Genomic DNA, 15652 nt, shown 5'->3' with positions numbered 1-15652 from the left:
TTGGAGAAAAAATTAAATTGTTTTCCTCTCTATAGAGCAGGCTTTGGGCCGAAATCTACTGGTTCTACAGAGGCTGTAGCAGCCAACAGCCAGCTTCATCTTAAGGATATTTTTCTTGTTTGCACTGATTGCTCAAGACTGACTCAAAGTGCTCTAATTACAGAAAGCTTTACGTATCCCCACGTAATGCAGTTTCAGTTAACTAATAAAACTACTGTCTAACCTTGGCTTCTTGTCTTTCTGTCAAGTTTTAGTTTTCATCCAAAGTCCACATAGTAAATGAGAAATTAAAACAGAAAATGGTGAATGGTGCTACATAACGGTGTTACGTTAAGAAATGGTATGTCCTTGAAGGTGTCGATATTATATCCTCCTGGTTGGCAAAACAGTGATTTTAATGTTCAGCCTCCATCTGTTCACAAACGCATTTTCACAGGCTCTTGCTTTTTTGTTTATACTTATTTCAGTATGGGTTTAGGAAATCTCAATGCAAAGGGTTGGAGTTGGTATGTTTTATGTCCTTGCTGCGGTCTCGGGCTGTAAAGACCCTCCAACGCTGCACCCAAGCCGCCTCCACACATCCCCCACTGTCGCACTTTCTCCGCTGCCACAATCTAGGGAAAACGACACATCGCCAGGGACTTGCCCTGGGGAGAAAACGGACCAACACAGATACTGTGGATCAAACGATTTCTCCATTTATTAACTGCGCAACACTCGGTTATATATGTTTCTAGTATCTACTCACGCATAAGCCATTTGTTGATTGGTTAACATGTGCCGTTCACGTGCTTAAACAATAGTCTAATTGGATAAAGTCCTCTAATCACGCGAATAGTTTCCTCCACCTGCATGCTGTCTTGCACTCTGTCTTCAGTCACATCGCTCTCCTGTTATCAGTTGCGTACGCCCGACCTTGTTCTACTTTTTGTGCATTCTTCAGCAAGCTCATAATAATTGTGCCTTTGTGCAGTTAGTAAACTTAAAACAGTTGTGCCTTGTGCAGTTTCCTTCGTCCTCCCACAATTTCTCCCACACCCCACCTTCTGACCACCGCATTGCAGTGGTGAGGGTGGGAGGAGGAGGGTGGGTAGGTGCGGTGCCTTTTGGCAGACAGAAGACCCTCTGGTAGAGTTGGGAAAAGCGTGGGGTCTGGGCTCAGAGATGTGTCCTCCATCGTCTTGTGGGTGTGGGAAGCTGGGGTCCCTGAGCGGGAGGGAGCGCAGAGCCCTCGAGTGCTGCGGGGTCGGTGGTCCCCAGGTGGGCTGGGCTCCTGGCAAGCCTGCTCCAGCAGTGTGCATTGGCTCTAGCGTGGTGCTTCTGGCACTTTCGGGTGCTGGGCTGCGGCACTTTTGGGCGCTGCTGTTGGGATCTCTTTCTTGTGTCTTGCCCTCGGAGGGAACAAGCATTTCTTGCTGCTGTTGCAGCTTTTCCCGGGCGGCCACCTGGCCCGCTGGCTTTGGGCCAGTTAGGGTGGCTTGGGGGGTGCCGAAGTTTGGCATCTCTCGAGGGCTGGTGTCTTTGGGTGGCAGAGGTGCGCCCATCAGCACGAGGTGTAGGTGGCTCTGTTCTCGTTCTTGACCTGTTTCAGTAGCTGTAGGACTTCGGTGTTCCATGGGCAGCTTTCAGGGAGCTCTGGTGGAGCATCATTGGCAGTCATTACTGTCTGCCGTAGTTCCAGTCCTTCTGTAGCATCGTGTGTTTTAAGAGGCTCCTTTGAAAATGAATGCAGGTTCCAGCCTTGGCATTGTAGTGACAAAGAGAGAGTGTGCTTTGATCGCTGCGAGCCTGCCCATGCTCGAGCAAGTAGCTTGAATGTTCTCTAATATTTTAATTTAGCTTTAAGTGACCTGAAATTGAGGCTTCTTCCCCTTTCTTTGTTGGTAGCTTTTGTATAGACTGCAGAGGCTTAAAATTGCTGCGAACTTATTGTCCCTCTTGGGGTTAATCGTAGGCTTGTTTTAAATGTAAAATGTTTTCAAGTTATGCAAAACTGTTTTTAGCTTTCCAATGAAACTGTAACGAGTCCCTAATTGGATATTAGAAACTCAGTATGTGTTCTTACTGGAAATACCTTCACTGCATACTCCTTTGTGTTGCTTCATTCACCCAGGTTTGATTTCCATCGCTGCTGTGTTTGTGGGTGACACTGAGGGGAAACTGGGCAATTTGATATAAGCTCGTTCATTGATGCCAGTAGTGGAAGCCCAGGTGGGTCTGCAGTGCCCCACCACCTGCCAGTTCATTGTCAGTCATTAGGGTACTGGCTGCTGAGCTGACTGGTAGAGCGGGCTCTGTCGGGATGCTTCGGGGGAAAATTTGTGTGTTTATGTGGGAAAAACTCCCTTGCGCTTCAGGTTTAACATGGAAAACTAGGACTGGGGAGGAGGGAGAGATTAGTTGTGTAGCATTTGCCGTTTTCTTTTTAAAGGGAAAAATACTCTTTTAGCTACAGCTGGTCTTGCTGGGAGGAAAGCCTTCCTGATATTGAGTAGTATTTTTCTTGTTTCAGCGTATGTCCTGTTATTCCTAGGGCTCTGTGGGAAGAACAGTGGTAAGTTCCCGTCCCTTGAGAGGGGGAAGTGTTCCACATCACCCGTTCCCAGGCTGCTACAGGACCATTCATCCTTCTGCACTTTCTGAAGTCCCTCTGACATTCTGTGGCTGTTTCCCAGTTTCCTTCGTACTTAGAGGAAGGGTTTCTTTAACTTCATGTCCCTGCTTGTCGTTCCAGCCTCTCCTTCAAATATTAACACCACTGTCGCTCTGCTGGGGTTAGCACCCTTCATATATTTGTGCAAGACAGCCATGTCCTCTGTTCAGCCAAGGGCTGTGTCCACAGTTCTCATACATCTCGTGCTGCAGCCAGCTGTTTCTCTGGCTCTGCCCCAGCCTCGGAGGCCCAGGTCACACAGGAAAACAGAAAAAACTTTAGTATTTAGATTCCAGATTTCCTGAGTCTGTCCCGCACCTTGATCACAAGAACCTTTTTTTTCCTCTTATATTAAACTACATGTATGAAAGCAGCCTGAATCAGCGCTTCCCCCGGGGCTCTTCCCATCCCCAACACCAGTAACGGGTTTCTCTTCCATTTCGGGGGTGCAGCTCTGAGTTACCCTGCCAATGTCCGATCTCGAGCTAGTTTGCTGCTGTTGCTCCGGGGCAGACAAGTGGCAGCCTCTGCTCCTGAGCCAGGACTGAAGCTGAGCTGTGTGCAGGGTTCTGTGGTCAGGCACGTACCAGATTTCCACTCTCCTGGAGACTTGGAAGTGTGCTGCTGCATTTCCCAGTCTGAGGGAAGTGCTCAGGGCTTGCCTGGTTCTGCAGAGATGCAGCCTGTAGATAGATAGCTCCCTCATTGGTAAAATCCAGTGGACCTTGGCTAAAAAGGAGAAAAAATACAATAAATGGAGTGGATGTAGTTCGTGCTAGAGAAGAGCACGGCACAGTGTCTGTTCTGGGTCAGAGCAAAAGCCCATCTTGGCCAGGAGCCTGTCTTAACAGTGGTCAGTAGTGGCTACAGAGGAGAAGAATATTAGGAAAAGGTGAAATATGGTGATGTTTCCTCTAATGTAACCTCCCAGATTCTTGCAGTGAGTTGCTGGAGACTTCCGAAGCTGGAGGTGGTACTTCCCTCTGTGGTTAAAAGCAGCACTTGACAGATTTTCTCAAAGGGAAAAATTTTGGTTTAATACTTACTACAGAGGGACCACAAGAGTCCTAGTCTTGTGAGCCTGAGCAGAGTAGGGAGCGTGCACAGTCCTTGTAGAGGAAGGAGGGAGATTTGACAGAAGGGGTGTTTTTAGCCTGGGGGTTTCTTTGTCCCACAGCTGTTGGATTTGTTGGATGTGAACAGGAGACCCCACATGCTCCAAAACCATCTTCGCTGCCGGGGGCTGCAGCAGCGATGCCTCCCACCCCTCCTTTGTTTTGTTTATGGATCAGTGCAGGGGGAGTACCGTGATCCTCCTCCCAAAGTGGTCGGCTTTGGTCATACTGCGGTCAGTAGAGAAGGACAGAGTGACCTGATCTGGGACAAACTGTCTGTTTCTGACCAGCCAACACATCACTATCTGCTCTTTCCAGCCCTCTTTGGTGTTGCCTTGCATTCCTCTCTTCTGGTGATCACTGTGGTTTGGCCTGTCCTTCTCCAGAGTGGAGGTTTTCATGCAGTGCTTTGGGAAGCTTCGCCTGACAGGTTGTGCAGATGCAAAAGTATTTACAATGTGTGGGAAGGCTGAGAGAGGCTGGAGTTCGGGTTCCTCCTGCTGCACTGGCTCAGCCGCATGGGTGCAGGGCTAGCTGAGCTGATGCTAGTCTCAGTTTTTCATAATTTCATTGTGTTCGACTAGTTTTGGTTGTGTTTGACTTGGGTTTTCTTCAAATAATGCAGGTTTTGGCATCTAATGTCCTTGATCTCTCCTAGAGCTGACAGAGTTGAAGGGAGCGGGAAGACACTCGTGCCTTTTTGTAACTTTCTCAGAGACTTAGGAAGTGACGAACAGGTTTTAACTTCCCTTTTGTGCTGGCCGTCTGGAGTAACGTGGAGTAGGTCTGTTGACTGCAGTGTGCTTCTCCAATGGATAATTTAACCTTTGCTTTGCATGAGAAATATAATTGTGCTTTGACAAAACTCTGTAGCTTTTCAGAGTGGTGTTGTGGAGCTCCTGGAGCAGTGGCAGGGTTTTCCCATCTGGCGGGGAGTGCCTCTCCCCGTTTGCCTGGCAGGTGTGGTTATCTTTCTGTTTGCTCACCGTGGGCAGTTTGTAGCTGTGGTGGTCAGTGAGTGTCTGGGGTTGCTCTGGTTGAGTTCTTGGTTGTTCCTGTGATAAAGTCCTAGTTTCTAGCTAAGTTTTTGTTGTTCATCCCTGTCGTATGTCTTTTAAAGTTCATTCCTTTGAATGCGATTGCTGTATCCTTGAAGACCACCTGCTTCATTCTGTGAGATGTTCTGGTCTTCCTCTATCTGAATGTGCCACCCCCTGTTCAGTGCCATGCTCTGCCTTTTTGGTGTGTGTCTGTGGTTTTCAAACTTTTCTGCCTGGTTCCTAAAGCAAAGTTTCAGCGCAGGTACTGGCATCAAGATAACTGATGTGAAGCTTGCATTTCTTACTTGCCTTTCATAGAATAGTTAGGAGTCATCTGCAGCAGTGCAGGAAACAAGGGATCAGAGGATATGTTCATTAATACAAGGATTCCGAAAAATTCAGCCCCCATATTGACCTATCAAGAACTTTCTGAGCAGGTTCCTCTTCACCCTCTTAAAAACTTTCTGATGACATTGGGTTTTCCCTTCAGGTAGTTCATTGCCTTTGTTATGGTCACTGCAGTCAGGTGCTAAAATAGGATGCAAACAGTCATAAAAATTCATGGTGCGACCCCTGTTTTGGAGACGGCCGCATGTGTTGGTGTCCCAGGGGGGGACGGCTGGGCGCAGGGTCCCAGGCTGCTGGTGGGTGCTGGTGTCTTGCAGCTGTGGAGGAAGCTGCAGCACGAGGTGGCTGGGCATGGTGGCTTGCCAAAGCCCCTCCGTTAGCCTTGCTTGCCATTTCACAGGCAGCAATTAACGCTGCAGACAGCTCTGAGAAGAGGGGCTGATGACTTCAATTAGACATCTATTCAGATCAATCAGGGAAAGAACAATTATTGATTTTAAAAAATGCCCCACGATTAACTGTTTGGTCTCCATGCCTCCCATCTGCCTGCGCTGTGGTTGCGTGCACACCTTTACCGGGTGGTGCCGGGGTGCCGTACACGGCCAGGGGGTGTTGGGGAGAGAACCTGCATCATGGTGTTATTTTCCCTCAAACTTTGCCATGGAGGGATGCGGTGTCAGGGCAGGCGGGAAGAGCAAGGTATGGCTGATGGGGACAAACCTTGGCAATTGGCAAGGGGGGCGGGAGGCACGCCGAGCGCTCCTGTGGTGGTGTCCAGACGTGTCTTGGTCGGCTCCAGGCTGGAGGAAATTAGGGTGGCCCCTGCCCAGCACCCAGCAGCGGGTGCTGCCTGCACAGCAGGACAGGCAGGAGGAGGCTTTGTCCTTCCCGGTGCCCCGGCGCGGGTGGGCGAGCGGCGGCTGTGCCAGCGGCCGTGCCGGGGCCTTACCGTGGCTGAGCCGAGGCTGGCTGCCTTTCCTCCTGCGGCTCTACCAGGAGCCGGGTAGCGTTAGGACCCAGCGAGCTGGCAGCGCCGGTGACAAGTCTGGAGCAGCACTAGCGCAGAGTAGTCTCCATCAGCTGGGCTGGATTTTTGTATATCCCTGTATTAAAGAATCCTCTGCCAGAGAAGGGCTTTTTCCCCTTTCTGTGCGACCCAGCAGAGCCTCGCCAGGGGGACACAGCGATGGTTAGATCGGCTGAAACGTGAAAAACCTCTGCTGACTTACCGCTGGCCATGAACTGAGACCATTATCTAAAAATAATTAATCTTTAAAATAAAGAGAGAAGCCAACGGCAGCATGGCCCAGAGCAAGAGACACACATACAGCCGGGTAAGTTGGGGGGAGGGAAACTTATTTACAAACTCCCGGCTATGCTGTTAGATAATATTGTAATGTATCTTAATGCTATCTGTTGCAATGAAAAATATATCTGTTTTTATACTGAAATCTAGATTGTGTTTCCTGTGCTTTCATGTTTCTGGAAATTGATATCTTCATCACTAACAATATCTGTTATGATGTACGGTGGGTGGATAAATAGTCTGAATTATATTAGTGGCCGTGTCCTTTTGATTTAAGTTAGTCTGCTTTTGCTGTTAATTATCACTGATAATGCAACGAGGCATCAGCTGAGCCTCCGGTGATGACAGAATCTTTCTAGGGCTTTTCATCACAAAGATTCGGGGTTGTTTTCCTTTCTGCATCGTGTTTTTCCTTCCTCTTTGCTTATTTTCCAGGTTCATGGTGAGATACTGAGCTTCCGAGTGCCTGAAAATCATTTCCAGGTTTTACCGTATTGCAGTTAACCCTGGGCTGTGCGGTGGGCAGCAGAACCGGAGCCGGGCACCGGCCCTACAGCGAGGCCTTTCTTTGGAGCTTCTTTCTTTGTCGTTTTGTTCTTCCTCGCCGGCGTGGTGACATTGTGTCCCAGACACTTGCTGTTTTGGGGACTGGGCAGCGCATTTTCGGCGTCTCTGTTACTCGGTGCTTGCCAACTTGGCAGAGTGCTTTGTAACTCCAAGGCCGGTTGCAGGGGTGGGAGGGCTGCACTTTGGCAGAGCTGGGGAGGGCCGACCCCTTCCCACCGCCTGCCTTACACCAGGTTCGTGTCCAGCCCGGGGGCTTCCCGAAAAAACCCCCGTGGAGGAGCGTGACCTGCGACTGCTCTGCCTGCGCAGGCAAGGGCGTTGTGCAAGAGCACGGAGCCCAGGGCCTCCCGTCGCCGGTGGGGCGTGCATGTGTGATTTGGTCTCTGGCCGAAACAATTTGCTTGCGTAGTCACAGGCTGCTGAACGGAGCAGCTGCCATTCAGAAAAAGGCTTGGGGCTGCCGGCGATAGCGTGCGGCTGGAAAGTTGCTTTATCCACCCTGTGCAGGTCAAAGTGTGTTTCCGTGCAGGGATGCGGCTGCGGAGCACACCCCTGGGCTGGGAAATGATGTCTGCAGGCGTAAGAAGGCAGACTGCTTGAGCTTCCCAGGCTGTGTGTTTGCTAAATGTTGCTGTTTTCAGTGGGGGGGAGTGGGGCGAAGGAGGTGAAATTTCAAACTGAGTCTTGGCAGTTCTGTCCTGATAACTGCATTGAATTTCGGTCAGGCAGGACGGCAGCTGTGTCTCCTGGATGTGAGCAGGCTTATCTGCGTTTTACTCAAATTGCATTTTGAAATCGGTACCATGGGGACCGAAGCTGCGCCAGACCTTCCGGCTGGGCTGGAGCAACCGGCTGTCCTGGCAGTGTCTGTACGAGGGTTATAGGGACGTGTGGTCATACACCAGTGCTGTGGCTGGTGTCATTGCCGTCAGAAACACATGAACCGTCTGCATTTGACTTCTTGCTCCCCAGATTTGAGCAGAATGAATCCAGTACCATGGCAGTGTTTGCACAGTGGGGGCTTCATCCTGGTGACGCCTTGCTGGCTCATCTGCAAGTCTGACAGGGGCAGACCCGCGCCGCTCCAGCTTTTGCTGGGTGAGACAGCAGCCACCCCCACTGTGTCACCGGGTGACGGGTCTGCTCTTAATCCTGGGGTAATCCCCTCCTTTCAAAAGGGACAGTATGGCAGCATCACACACTACCTGGTAATAACTAGGCTTAACAGAAACTAGAATTCTTTCCAAGTCTCTCCTTATTCCAGCCGTGTTGGGTCACGTCTTGAATTTGAGGCTAAGAGCATTTTAACCTGTGGTCATGAATCTTGTCATGGGGCTTTTCAGAGGTGGTTGCTGTGTTCAAGGTTTGGTTGAAACTTTTGATCTGTACTTTGAATGACAGTTTGAGGTTCAATTAGTCATATCTGCACAGAGGGAGGCGTCCCTGTGTGCCGGCATAATGATGTGAGTCTGGCTTCTGGAAGGAATACAATAAATATTCCTTGGGTTATCCGCTATAGTGGAGCAAAACACTGAAACCATCATGCTTGGATGAAACACAGTAGTGACCCAAATCATGCTCAAATCACAAGTCAAGTCACTTGGAATTGCATCCATTTTTCAGTGACTAATAACCAGTATCTTCAAAGAACTAAGGAAATGGTCTGTAAATGTGTGTAATACTTTAGACAGAGGTAAAAATGGGAAAACGTATTTCTGAGTGGTGCCAGGTAGGCAGTTGTGCGGAGCAAGGTCTTCCATTAATGGAGCAGGTGGGCAGTCGAAGCGCAGCCCACATGGCTCGCTCCTCACCTGGAGGAGGTTTCTTCTCCAGCCCTGTCCCTGCCTGTCCAGTGAGTGGGACGAGGAGCTCCTCCAGGGCTGTGCAATGTGCTCCTCCAAGCATGATGGCTTCCTCCAAGCCACCTGCCTAGGGACTGTCCTGCCGCAGACCGGCCTGGTGCCGCACGGGCGGTGATGGCTGCTCCTGTGGGTCAGTGTTCCTGGTTGCTTCTCCGGCTGCCCAATCCCCACCGCCTCCCCTGCATCCCGAGTTGACCGTTGATACCCTGCGGTGTAGGTTTGGGAGACTGGGGTGACAGAATGCTGCCTCTGCTATCAGAGTACACTAATTTCTCATTTAACGTAATTTAGCAGCTTATTCACCCTTTAGACCATCGCTGCATGGGAGTGGTGATTGAGCTGTTATGAATTGTCCACACTGATGCTCGCACAGATCTCCCAAGGGCTCCTGCCTAATGGAGAGTCTGTCAGCGGTTGAGTGGCCCCAGGGGGGTGACTCTCTGGCCTTGTGTGCATACCCCTTCTCTCCCCCCGTGGGCTGGCATCCGTGGGAGCTTCCTACAGCTCTGTGTTCCTCTGTCCTCTTTATTTGCCATCGGTGTATCACCACCTTGCTCTCTGTGCCCAGAATTTGGGTACCCAGAGCACTGGTGTGTCCTGCTGGAAAGGCTGGTGTGACCGGAGAGGATGCTCATACCTCCCTTGTTCATTTGGCACTGGCAGAAGATGACCTTTTGGTCACTGGTGGCAGGGGAGGAGTTCCCAAAACTCAGCCCCACCTGAAGTTCCGTCTTTTGGTTTTCCTGGAGACGGAGCCCGCCAGAGCTGAGGGCAGACCCTGCGGTGTGTGAGGTGCAGCTCTTGAGACACGCTCTGGCTCTTAGGCAGAGATCACTGAGGAGCCGGCGCGTCGTATCGTGTCTGGAGACCCGAGGAAGTTCTGGGTTGTGTCACCAGCTGCTACGTTGGGCTGTTGTGCCCTGGTGTCCCCAAGGATGACCGTCCCCAAGTTTGCTGTATCTCTCACCCCTGCCTCCTTCCTCTGCAGCTGGCAAGGGATCGCGACCACAGCTGAGAGGAACAGCTGCAGGCGGGCACCAGCCTCCCTGGCCCACCACTGACCTGGCTCTACCCTTCCACCTCTGCTCGGGAAGGCCATCGGGTCCCCAGTCCACAGTCATCCGGCTGGGAAGGTAGATGGGAATGCACTATTTCTAGCTTGGACAGTTTCTCTCCTTTTAAAATCTGAAATTGTGGTCATCGCATTGTTTGAGTCTTCATGAGAATACCAGTCTCTGGTTTAGCCAGGCAGGTTAGACCCTGGCTCGTCCAACAACACTGGAAAGCTGAGGCAAGACAGAGTCATCGGAGGAGTCAGCTTGATCCTTGCTTCAGTCCGACATACTGACAGCAGTGCGGGTCACGGCAAGCTGCAACACAAGAAGAAGAAAATGTTGATCCTGGTGCGTTGCCCTGAGGCAGGGACAGCAGCGATCCCTGGCCGGGGAGCTGGACCCATGGCTGACCGGGCTCTTTGCAGCTCTGGGTCCGAGTTGCTGCTTACAGTTTTGGTCAGAGCAAAGGCGTGTGTGTTACCCAAACTGTGCTCCTCAGCACTGGGGGAAGAGCATGGTGAGCTCCTGACCTTAAGAACATGGAGATGTTGGTGAACGGTGTGAACTATCATCCTTGCTTTGGAGAAGTGCAACTTGTTCTACTGTCTTATTTCTGGTTAGAAACAAAAGTTAGAGAGCCATCGCCTTGTCTTAAGGGCATGAGTATGTTAGAGGCTTATTCTGTGCTCTCCCTTCTTTCCTGAATGTTAAGGATTCAGGAAACATTTCTATTAAAATTAGTGCTGATTGACAAATGGACCTTCAGGATGTAAGTTTTGATAGGTTTCTGTATTGGCCAGACTTACTTGTAGAACGTACGGCACTACCTCCATGTTATCTGTGCTCTTCAGAGGCATAGCTTGATGTTAAGCTCAAGAAGAGTTACTGAATTTGAGAATGATATTGCAGCAATCACGTGTATTGAACGGGCTGAGTGGGGCAGTTGGTGTGAGATCTGCTTTGGTGCTGAGGAGCGTGGTGCTTCTCAGTTTGAACTGCAGCGAGCAGTGCTGGGAGAAGCAGGTGGAGGCCCTGGTGTGACATTAATGATCTTGTGGAACGATGGTTGAGATCCTGCCGTAAAAAAAGACCTGTGGGTAAAGGGTCTGTGGACGTTTTGTGGGAGCATGCTGTGATGGCATTATACTCGGTAGGCTTGGCCTTTCTGCTTGAACTCTGTGGCCATGCAAAGAGCCCTTCCCAGGAGTAGGAGGTGTTTCGGTGTTGATGTGAGTTGGGGCAAGTGTTCCATTTGTTCCCTTTGTAATGGCCGTGACCGTAACTGTCATCCTACCATGGTGTCTGTTCTGAACTCCTCTGCTCCTAGATGGGCGGTAGTCTGTCCTTCCCACTGGGAGGCGGATGGACTTGGGATGGTCCAGTTTCTGGTGGGTCCTGGGAAGCTGAAGCCGTGGTGCAAAGCTCTGGAGTGGACCTTGCTGAGCCCCTTGAAGTCCTTTTCTACCCCTCATGCTGTATCCCAGCAGGTTCAGGGAGTACAGAATACTTGCGTACCTTCACAGGTGTTGTAAAGTAGAGAAACAGACCATTTTTTTCCAGGTAGCACCACATCCACCCTGTTGACCCAGCAGAACTCCCTCTGTTACTGCAGAAGGGCCTTTTATGTGACCACTGAGTGATGGAAAGATGTTTCATCATTGCATCAAGTTGACCGCATAAGGATGGGTGAGCGTGGGCTCTACACCCTGATGTATTTATTTATTTATTTGGAGAAGATCATAAAACTTGTAAAAACTGCTCATAGGAGGCGGGAGGCCGAGGTGCTCTTGTGCAGGGGCCACTTGCTCGCTTCGGGCTGCCCAGCTGCCTGGGGGAGCTTGCTGGCTCCTGCTGAGGAGGAGGAGGAGGAGGAAGAGCACATCAGAGGCAGGTACCGTGCATTGCCCATACCCTCCGGATCCCCATCAACCCCCTGCCCAGCCGGGGCTCACACTGGTTGTCTGTTTGGGAGCTTTCTGTGGGGTGGAAGCATGTTTGACCCGGCGGATGTTTCCTACAGAAAGTTTCAGGGAGCTGCACTGATCCATGTGTTGCGTGCATGTGGCTTTGCAGAAGCCAGGCTGCGTGCCTTGCATGTGCCTGTCCAGGAATTTCCTTCTCCCCAGTGATGATTGTGCCTTATTTTACAGGTAGGGCTCTGTTCTCAAACGCCCCGCAGCCGTTAACTTCTCTAACTATTCTTGGAAAATTTATTTTTTTGTTTTTTTTTCTCAAGTGGGGCTGAGCAGTAACTTACATTAGGAAATCCTTGCTCTGGTGGATATGCAGCTTATGAATTTTTCTTTATAATCAGTCTTATTGTTGCCATTTTATTTGGGATGAGTTTTGTATTGGTAGAAGTTATCTTCTAGATTCCCCAAAATCACAATGTGCCAGTGGAGAAGGAGCTTCTGGACTTTTGAAGTGTGATTTGTAACCTCTCCATTTTGTGAATAGTGAGGTCCCACTTAGGAAGTGGAATTGGGGAATAGGGTTAGGGCAGGACACTGTCTGGGGCAGGACACTACTCTGAAAGTTCCTTGGCGAGACGTTGTAAGCAAAGTGTGTTTGGAAAAAGTTATTCTGAAATGCTTTTTTGCTGATGTTACAAATTACGGGCTTTCTTGGGAAGGGAGGACACAGCACAAGCATACCATGGAATTAATAAGCTTTCTGTTTTTTAGAATGAAACCTTTTTTGATAGATTTACAGAATTATAATAATTTTATATTTGAGACTGAAAACATAGGTATCTACTTTTGGCAGATTTAATTGCATTAACTTTCCTCATTCAGCACTAATGAGATCGCCGACATGCGAGAAAGATGTTAATGACTTGTTTTATTACTTTCTTGTGGTGATGCATACCCATATGTTACTAATTGGCTGCTGTGTTAATTATAACATCTAACTAATGACCTGAGTGACAAATAAACCCTGAGACTGACCCATGTTCATATAGGCTGAGGGGAGTCACGAGGCAAACCAAGACAAAACTTCTTTGAGATGTTGCTATTGTTAACAAAATCCATTATCTGGAGATGAAATATTGGTAAATAAATCTATTACCTGGAGGTGGACAGTGGCTTGTGGAGCGCAGGGGGCTGCAGCCCTCCCTAAGCCTGACAGCCAGGACTTGGGTGGAGTTTTGGGTTGCATGCTCACGTCTTTCCTGGCGTATGGAAATGCACATGGATCCGTCAGCTCCGTCTCTTCACGAGCCTCTCCAGCCCCGTCCCTGGCCTCAGCACAGGTGGCCGGCCGTTGCTCTGCTCAGTCGAGGGAGCGTGTCCACGCTGCCAGTGGGACTGTGGATGCCGGCACCGCTGGCTTTAAATCCGGTGAACGTGGGCACTGTTAGCAGCAGAGGTGTTGTGCGTGGACTGCTGGGCAGCTGAGGTCCCAGCCGGGCTTCTACAGACCTGGTGAAGTCCGTACTGTGCCCTTTTTGCTGCTGGCCCCACTTGGGTAGGTGAGAGCGTAGCATTGCTTTACAAATGCTCTTGCCCCATTGGGATATGAGCAGTGTCTGCAGGGAGGTGCTCTCTTTGGTCTGGGCAGGGCTTTGCTGGGAAAGAAGGAGGTAAGTGAGGGAAAGGAGCTAAGAAGAAGCTAAAGCTAGTTTGGGCGTTGTTTTTGACTGATGCAGTGTTTCAGTAGTGCTTTGCAGACATCAGTTCTCTCTTTCTGAAGTGTGCAAATATTAGAGATGGGAACGGATGCCAAAGGCTGAATTTGCATGGTTTTATTGACCAGCAGCTTTGGGTGAAGTTCTGTTGTTCCTGGGACAGAAACACAGCAATGTGCCAAAGCCAGCGGACACACTGCAGGAGCAGGCAGTACAATGGAAAAAGTGTTCTTTGTCCTGGACTGGACACATCGTGCTCATTGCAGCTAAGTGCCTTTTGGGATTTACTGGAACACAGCAGCTGGGACAGCTATCTATATATGTGTGTTTTTATATTTTTAGGTCAACACCCCCAGAGATTTTATGTTTATGACTTGGAGGCTTAGTCTGAACCTAATGCTGCAGCCATAAATTACCTGCCAGTGCGTACCAAAAGCCATTTATTTACCCAGCTCGGGTCTCTGCCAGTGGAGATGACCCGGAGGGCTGAGCTCACCTGCAGGCACCGGGGTGGCCACGCTCACTGGTGTACGGCACTACCACCCCAGGGTGAGCAGGGGCTGGATTGCCTGGGAGGGATGGACAGGTGCCCAAAATAAAGGATAGAAAATACCTGCAGCCCCTTCTCCTGGCTGTCCGTGGGTGCCTCCAGAGAAAAAATTGGGGTTTTGTGGCTCCTAGGGGATTTTCAGTTGTTTTACCATGTAAAAAGTAACCTTCAAATGCTTTGCCTGTGTGACTGAGTACGTAGAGAAGAAATACGAAGCCCTCTGTCTTATTTGCTAATGAAAATGCTAGAACTCATTTAAATGAATCTTTAAAAGGGGACACTACCTGAGTTGGCAATTTTTTCAGACTACTCAACAGATTTACAGTAATTTGCATAATTTTCTGTTTTGCTGTGGTAATGTAAATTATTTTGGTCTACCCTTTCATACCACTACAGAGAAGAATCCTGCACTGGGTATCTATTTATAGTCGGGAAAATTGCACATCTTGGAGGCTTTTACCTGCATTTTGATTTTTCCAGTTGCTTGACTGCAGAGCAGAGGCTTTCTGGTGCCAGGACGGCTAGGGTGTGAAGGGCTTGCCAGGCGCTGAGCTGCATGATGGTTTTACTCTCCTTTTCAGTAAAGTCTGGTGTTATTTTCTTTCTGTTGCACTAATTGGGTAGTTTGCTGCAATCTCAGGGCGGTTTGATGCGGGGAAAAGGTCTTTTCTTTCTCTTAAACAACTGCATGGAAAGGAGTCACTGTGGCAGAAAATCGGTGCTGGAGCATATTGCAAGTGAAATGTGGTGGAACTTCCAAACAGGCTGATGGGGTGATTCATTCGTTTGACTCTGCTGCTAATTCTTAGGAGATGGTCTCTGGAGATGGTTTTGCAAGGAACAAAGATGTGCTGCTTGCTTTATTATGCATCTCTGCTTCATAATTTGTGAAACAGGCCCCGAAGAGCTTTTGTGGTTTAAAAAAAATCAGGAAGTTCTTTTTCCATGTGAAGTCCCAGTTTTTCTTCCCTGGAGAATTTATGCGACTGCCAGTGAGGAGGAAAGTGGCACTGAGAGGCTGGTGGTGGGCTCTTCTGCTGTGGCTCCACTGGTAATTGCCCCAAACTGGCAAATCTGGCTTACAAGACTGTTCACCTCCAGCTCTGCTGGCTGTCCCTTCCTTGTGGTGGGCATCTGTCTGCAGGTGTCTGTCTGCAGCCACATCGAAACCTGCTCATGAGATGGTGTTTTTAAAATCAGTTGGGGCAGCACACTGGGGAGGCTGGTCATCCATGATGGAGAATGGGTGAGAAGCTGTGGAGAAGGTCAGGAGCCTCGTAAATTGGCTTTGCTGTCAGAAAAGCTGTAATGTGGAGCCATGCTGTATCCTGTATCTGATTGCTTAAAAATCTAGGTGTTTTGGTTCCTGTTAGTATGTGCTTTTACTCGGATTACTCTTTGGAAATGAAGCGAGGAAGACAAGCTCTCCCTCAGCTCCCATGCGAGTGCTCTGCAGAAAGTGTTCCCCAGACGCCCATGCGCAGCCCACAACACCAAACATGATGTTGCTGCAGCAGAAACGGTGAAG

The 15652-nt window shown here is 49.7% G+C and overlaps 2 protein-coding genes across 15 annotated transcripts in view; one reads left to right on the top strand and one right to left on the bottom strand.

Moving 5' to 3' along the window:
- The window catches only part of DCTN1 (dynactin subunit 1), an 86298-nt gene that overhangs the window by 6935 nt on the left and 63711 nt on the right, over positions 1 to 15652 (top strand). For 5 of the 14 annotated variants that reach the window (XM_041121855.1, XM_030006536.2, XM_030006537.2 and 2 more), the window contains exon 1: positions 1061 to 6490. The exons of 3 other annotated variants lie outside the window; for them this stretch is intronic. In XM_041121855.1, coding sequence (XP_040977789.1) covers positions 6458 to 6490 — 33 coding nt within the window. In that variant the 5' untranslated portion in view covers positions 1061 to 6457. Of the gene's footprint in view, positions 1 to 1058; positions 6491 to 15652 lie in introns of those variants that run through there. 6 more of the 14 variants (XM_041121849.1, XM_041121850.1, XM_030006534.2 and 3 more) reach the window with 2 other exon arrangements.
- Positions 1 to 15652, bottom strand: part of LOC115338090 — a 25178-nt gene extending 9526 nt beyond the window's left edge. The window contains exon 1 of the mRNA XM_030006541.2: positions 14585 to 15652. The gene's annotated coding sequence lies outside the window, so the exon portion shown is untranslated. The remainder of the gene's footprint in view (positions 1 to 14584) is intronic.

Source organism: Aquila chrysaetos, unplaced genomic scaffold, assembly GCF_900496995.4.
Source record: "Aquila chrysaetos chrysaetos unplaced genomic scaffold, bAquChr1.4, whole genome shotgun sequence".
In the NCBI taxonomy this organism is placed as follows: Eukaryota; Metazoa; Chordata; class Aves; order Accipitriformes; family Accipitridae; genus Aquila; species Aquila chrysaetos.
This window is presented reverse-complemented; position numbering and strand designations above follow the sequence as displayed.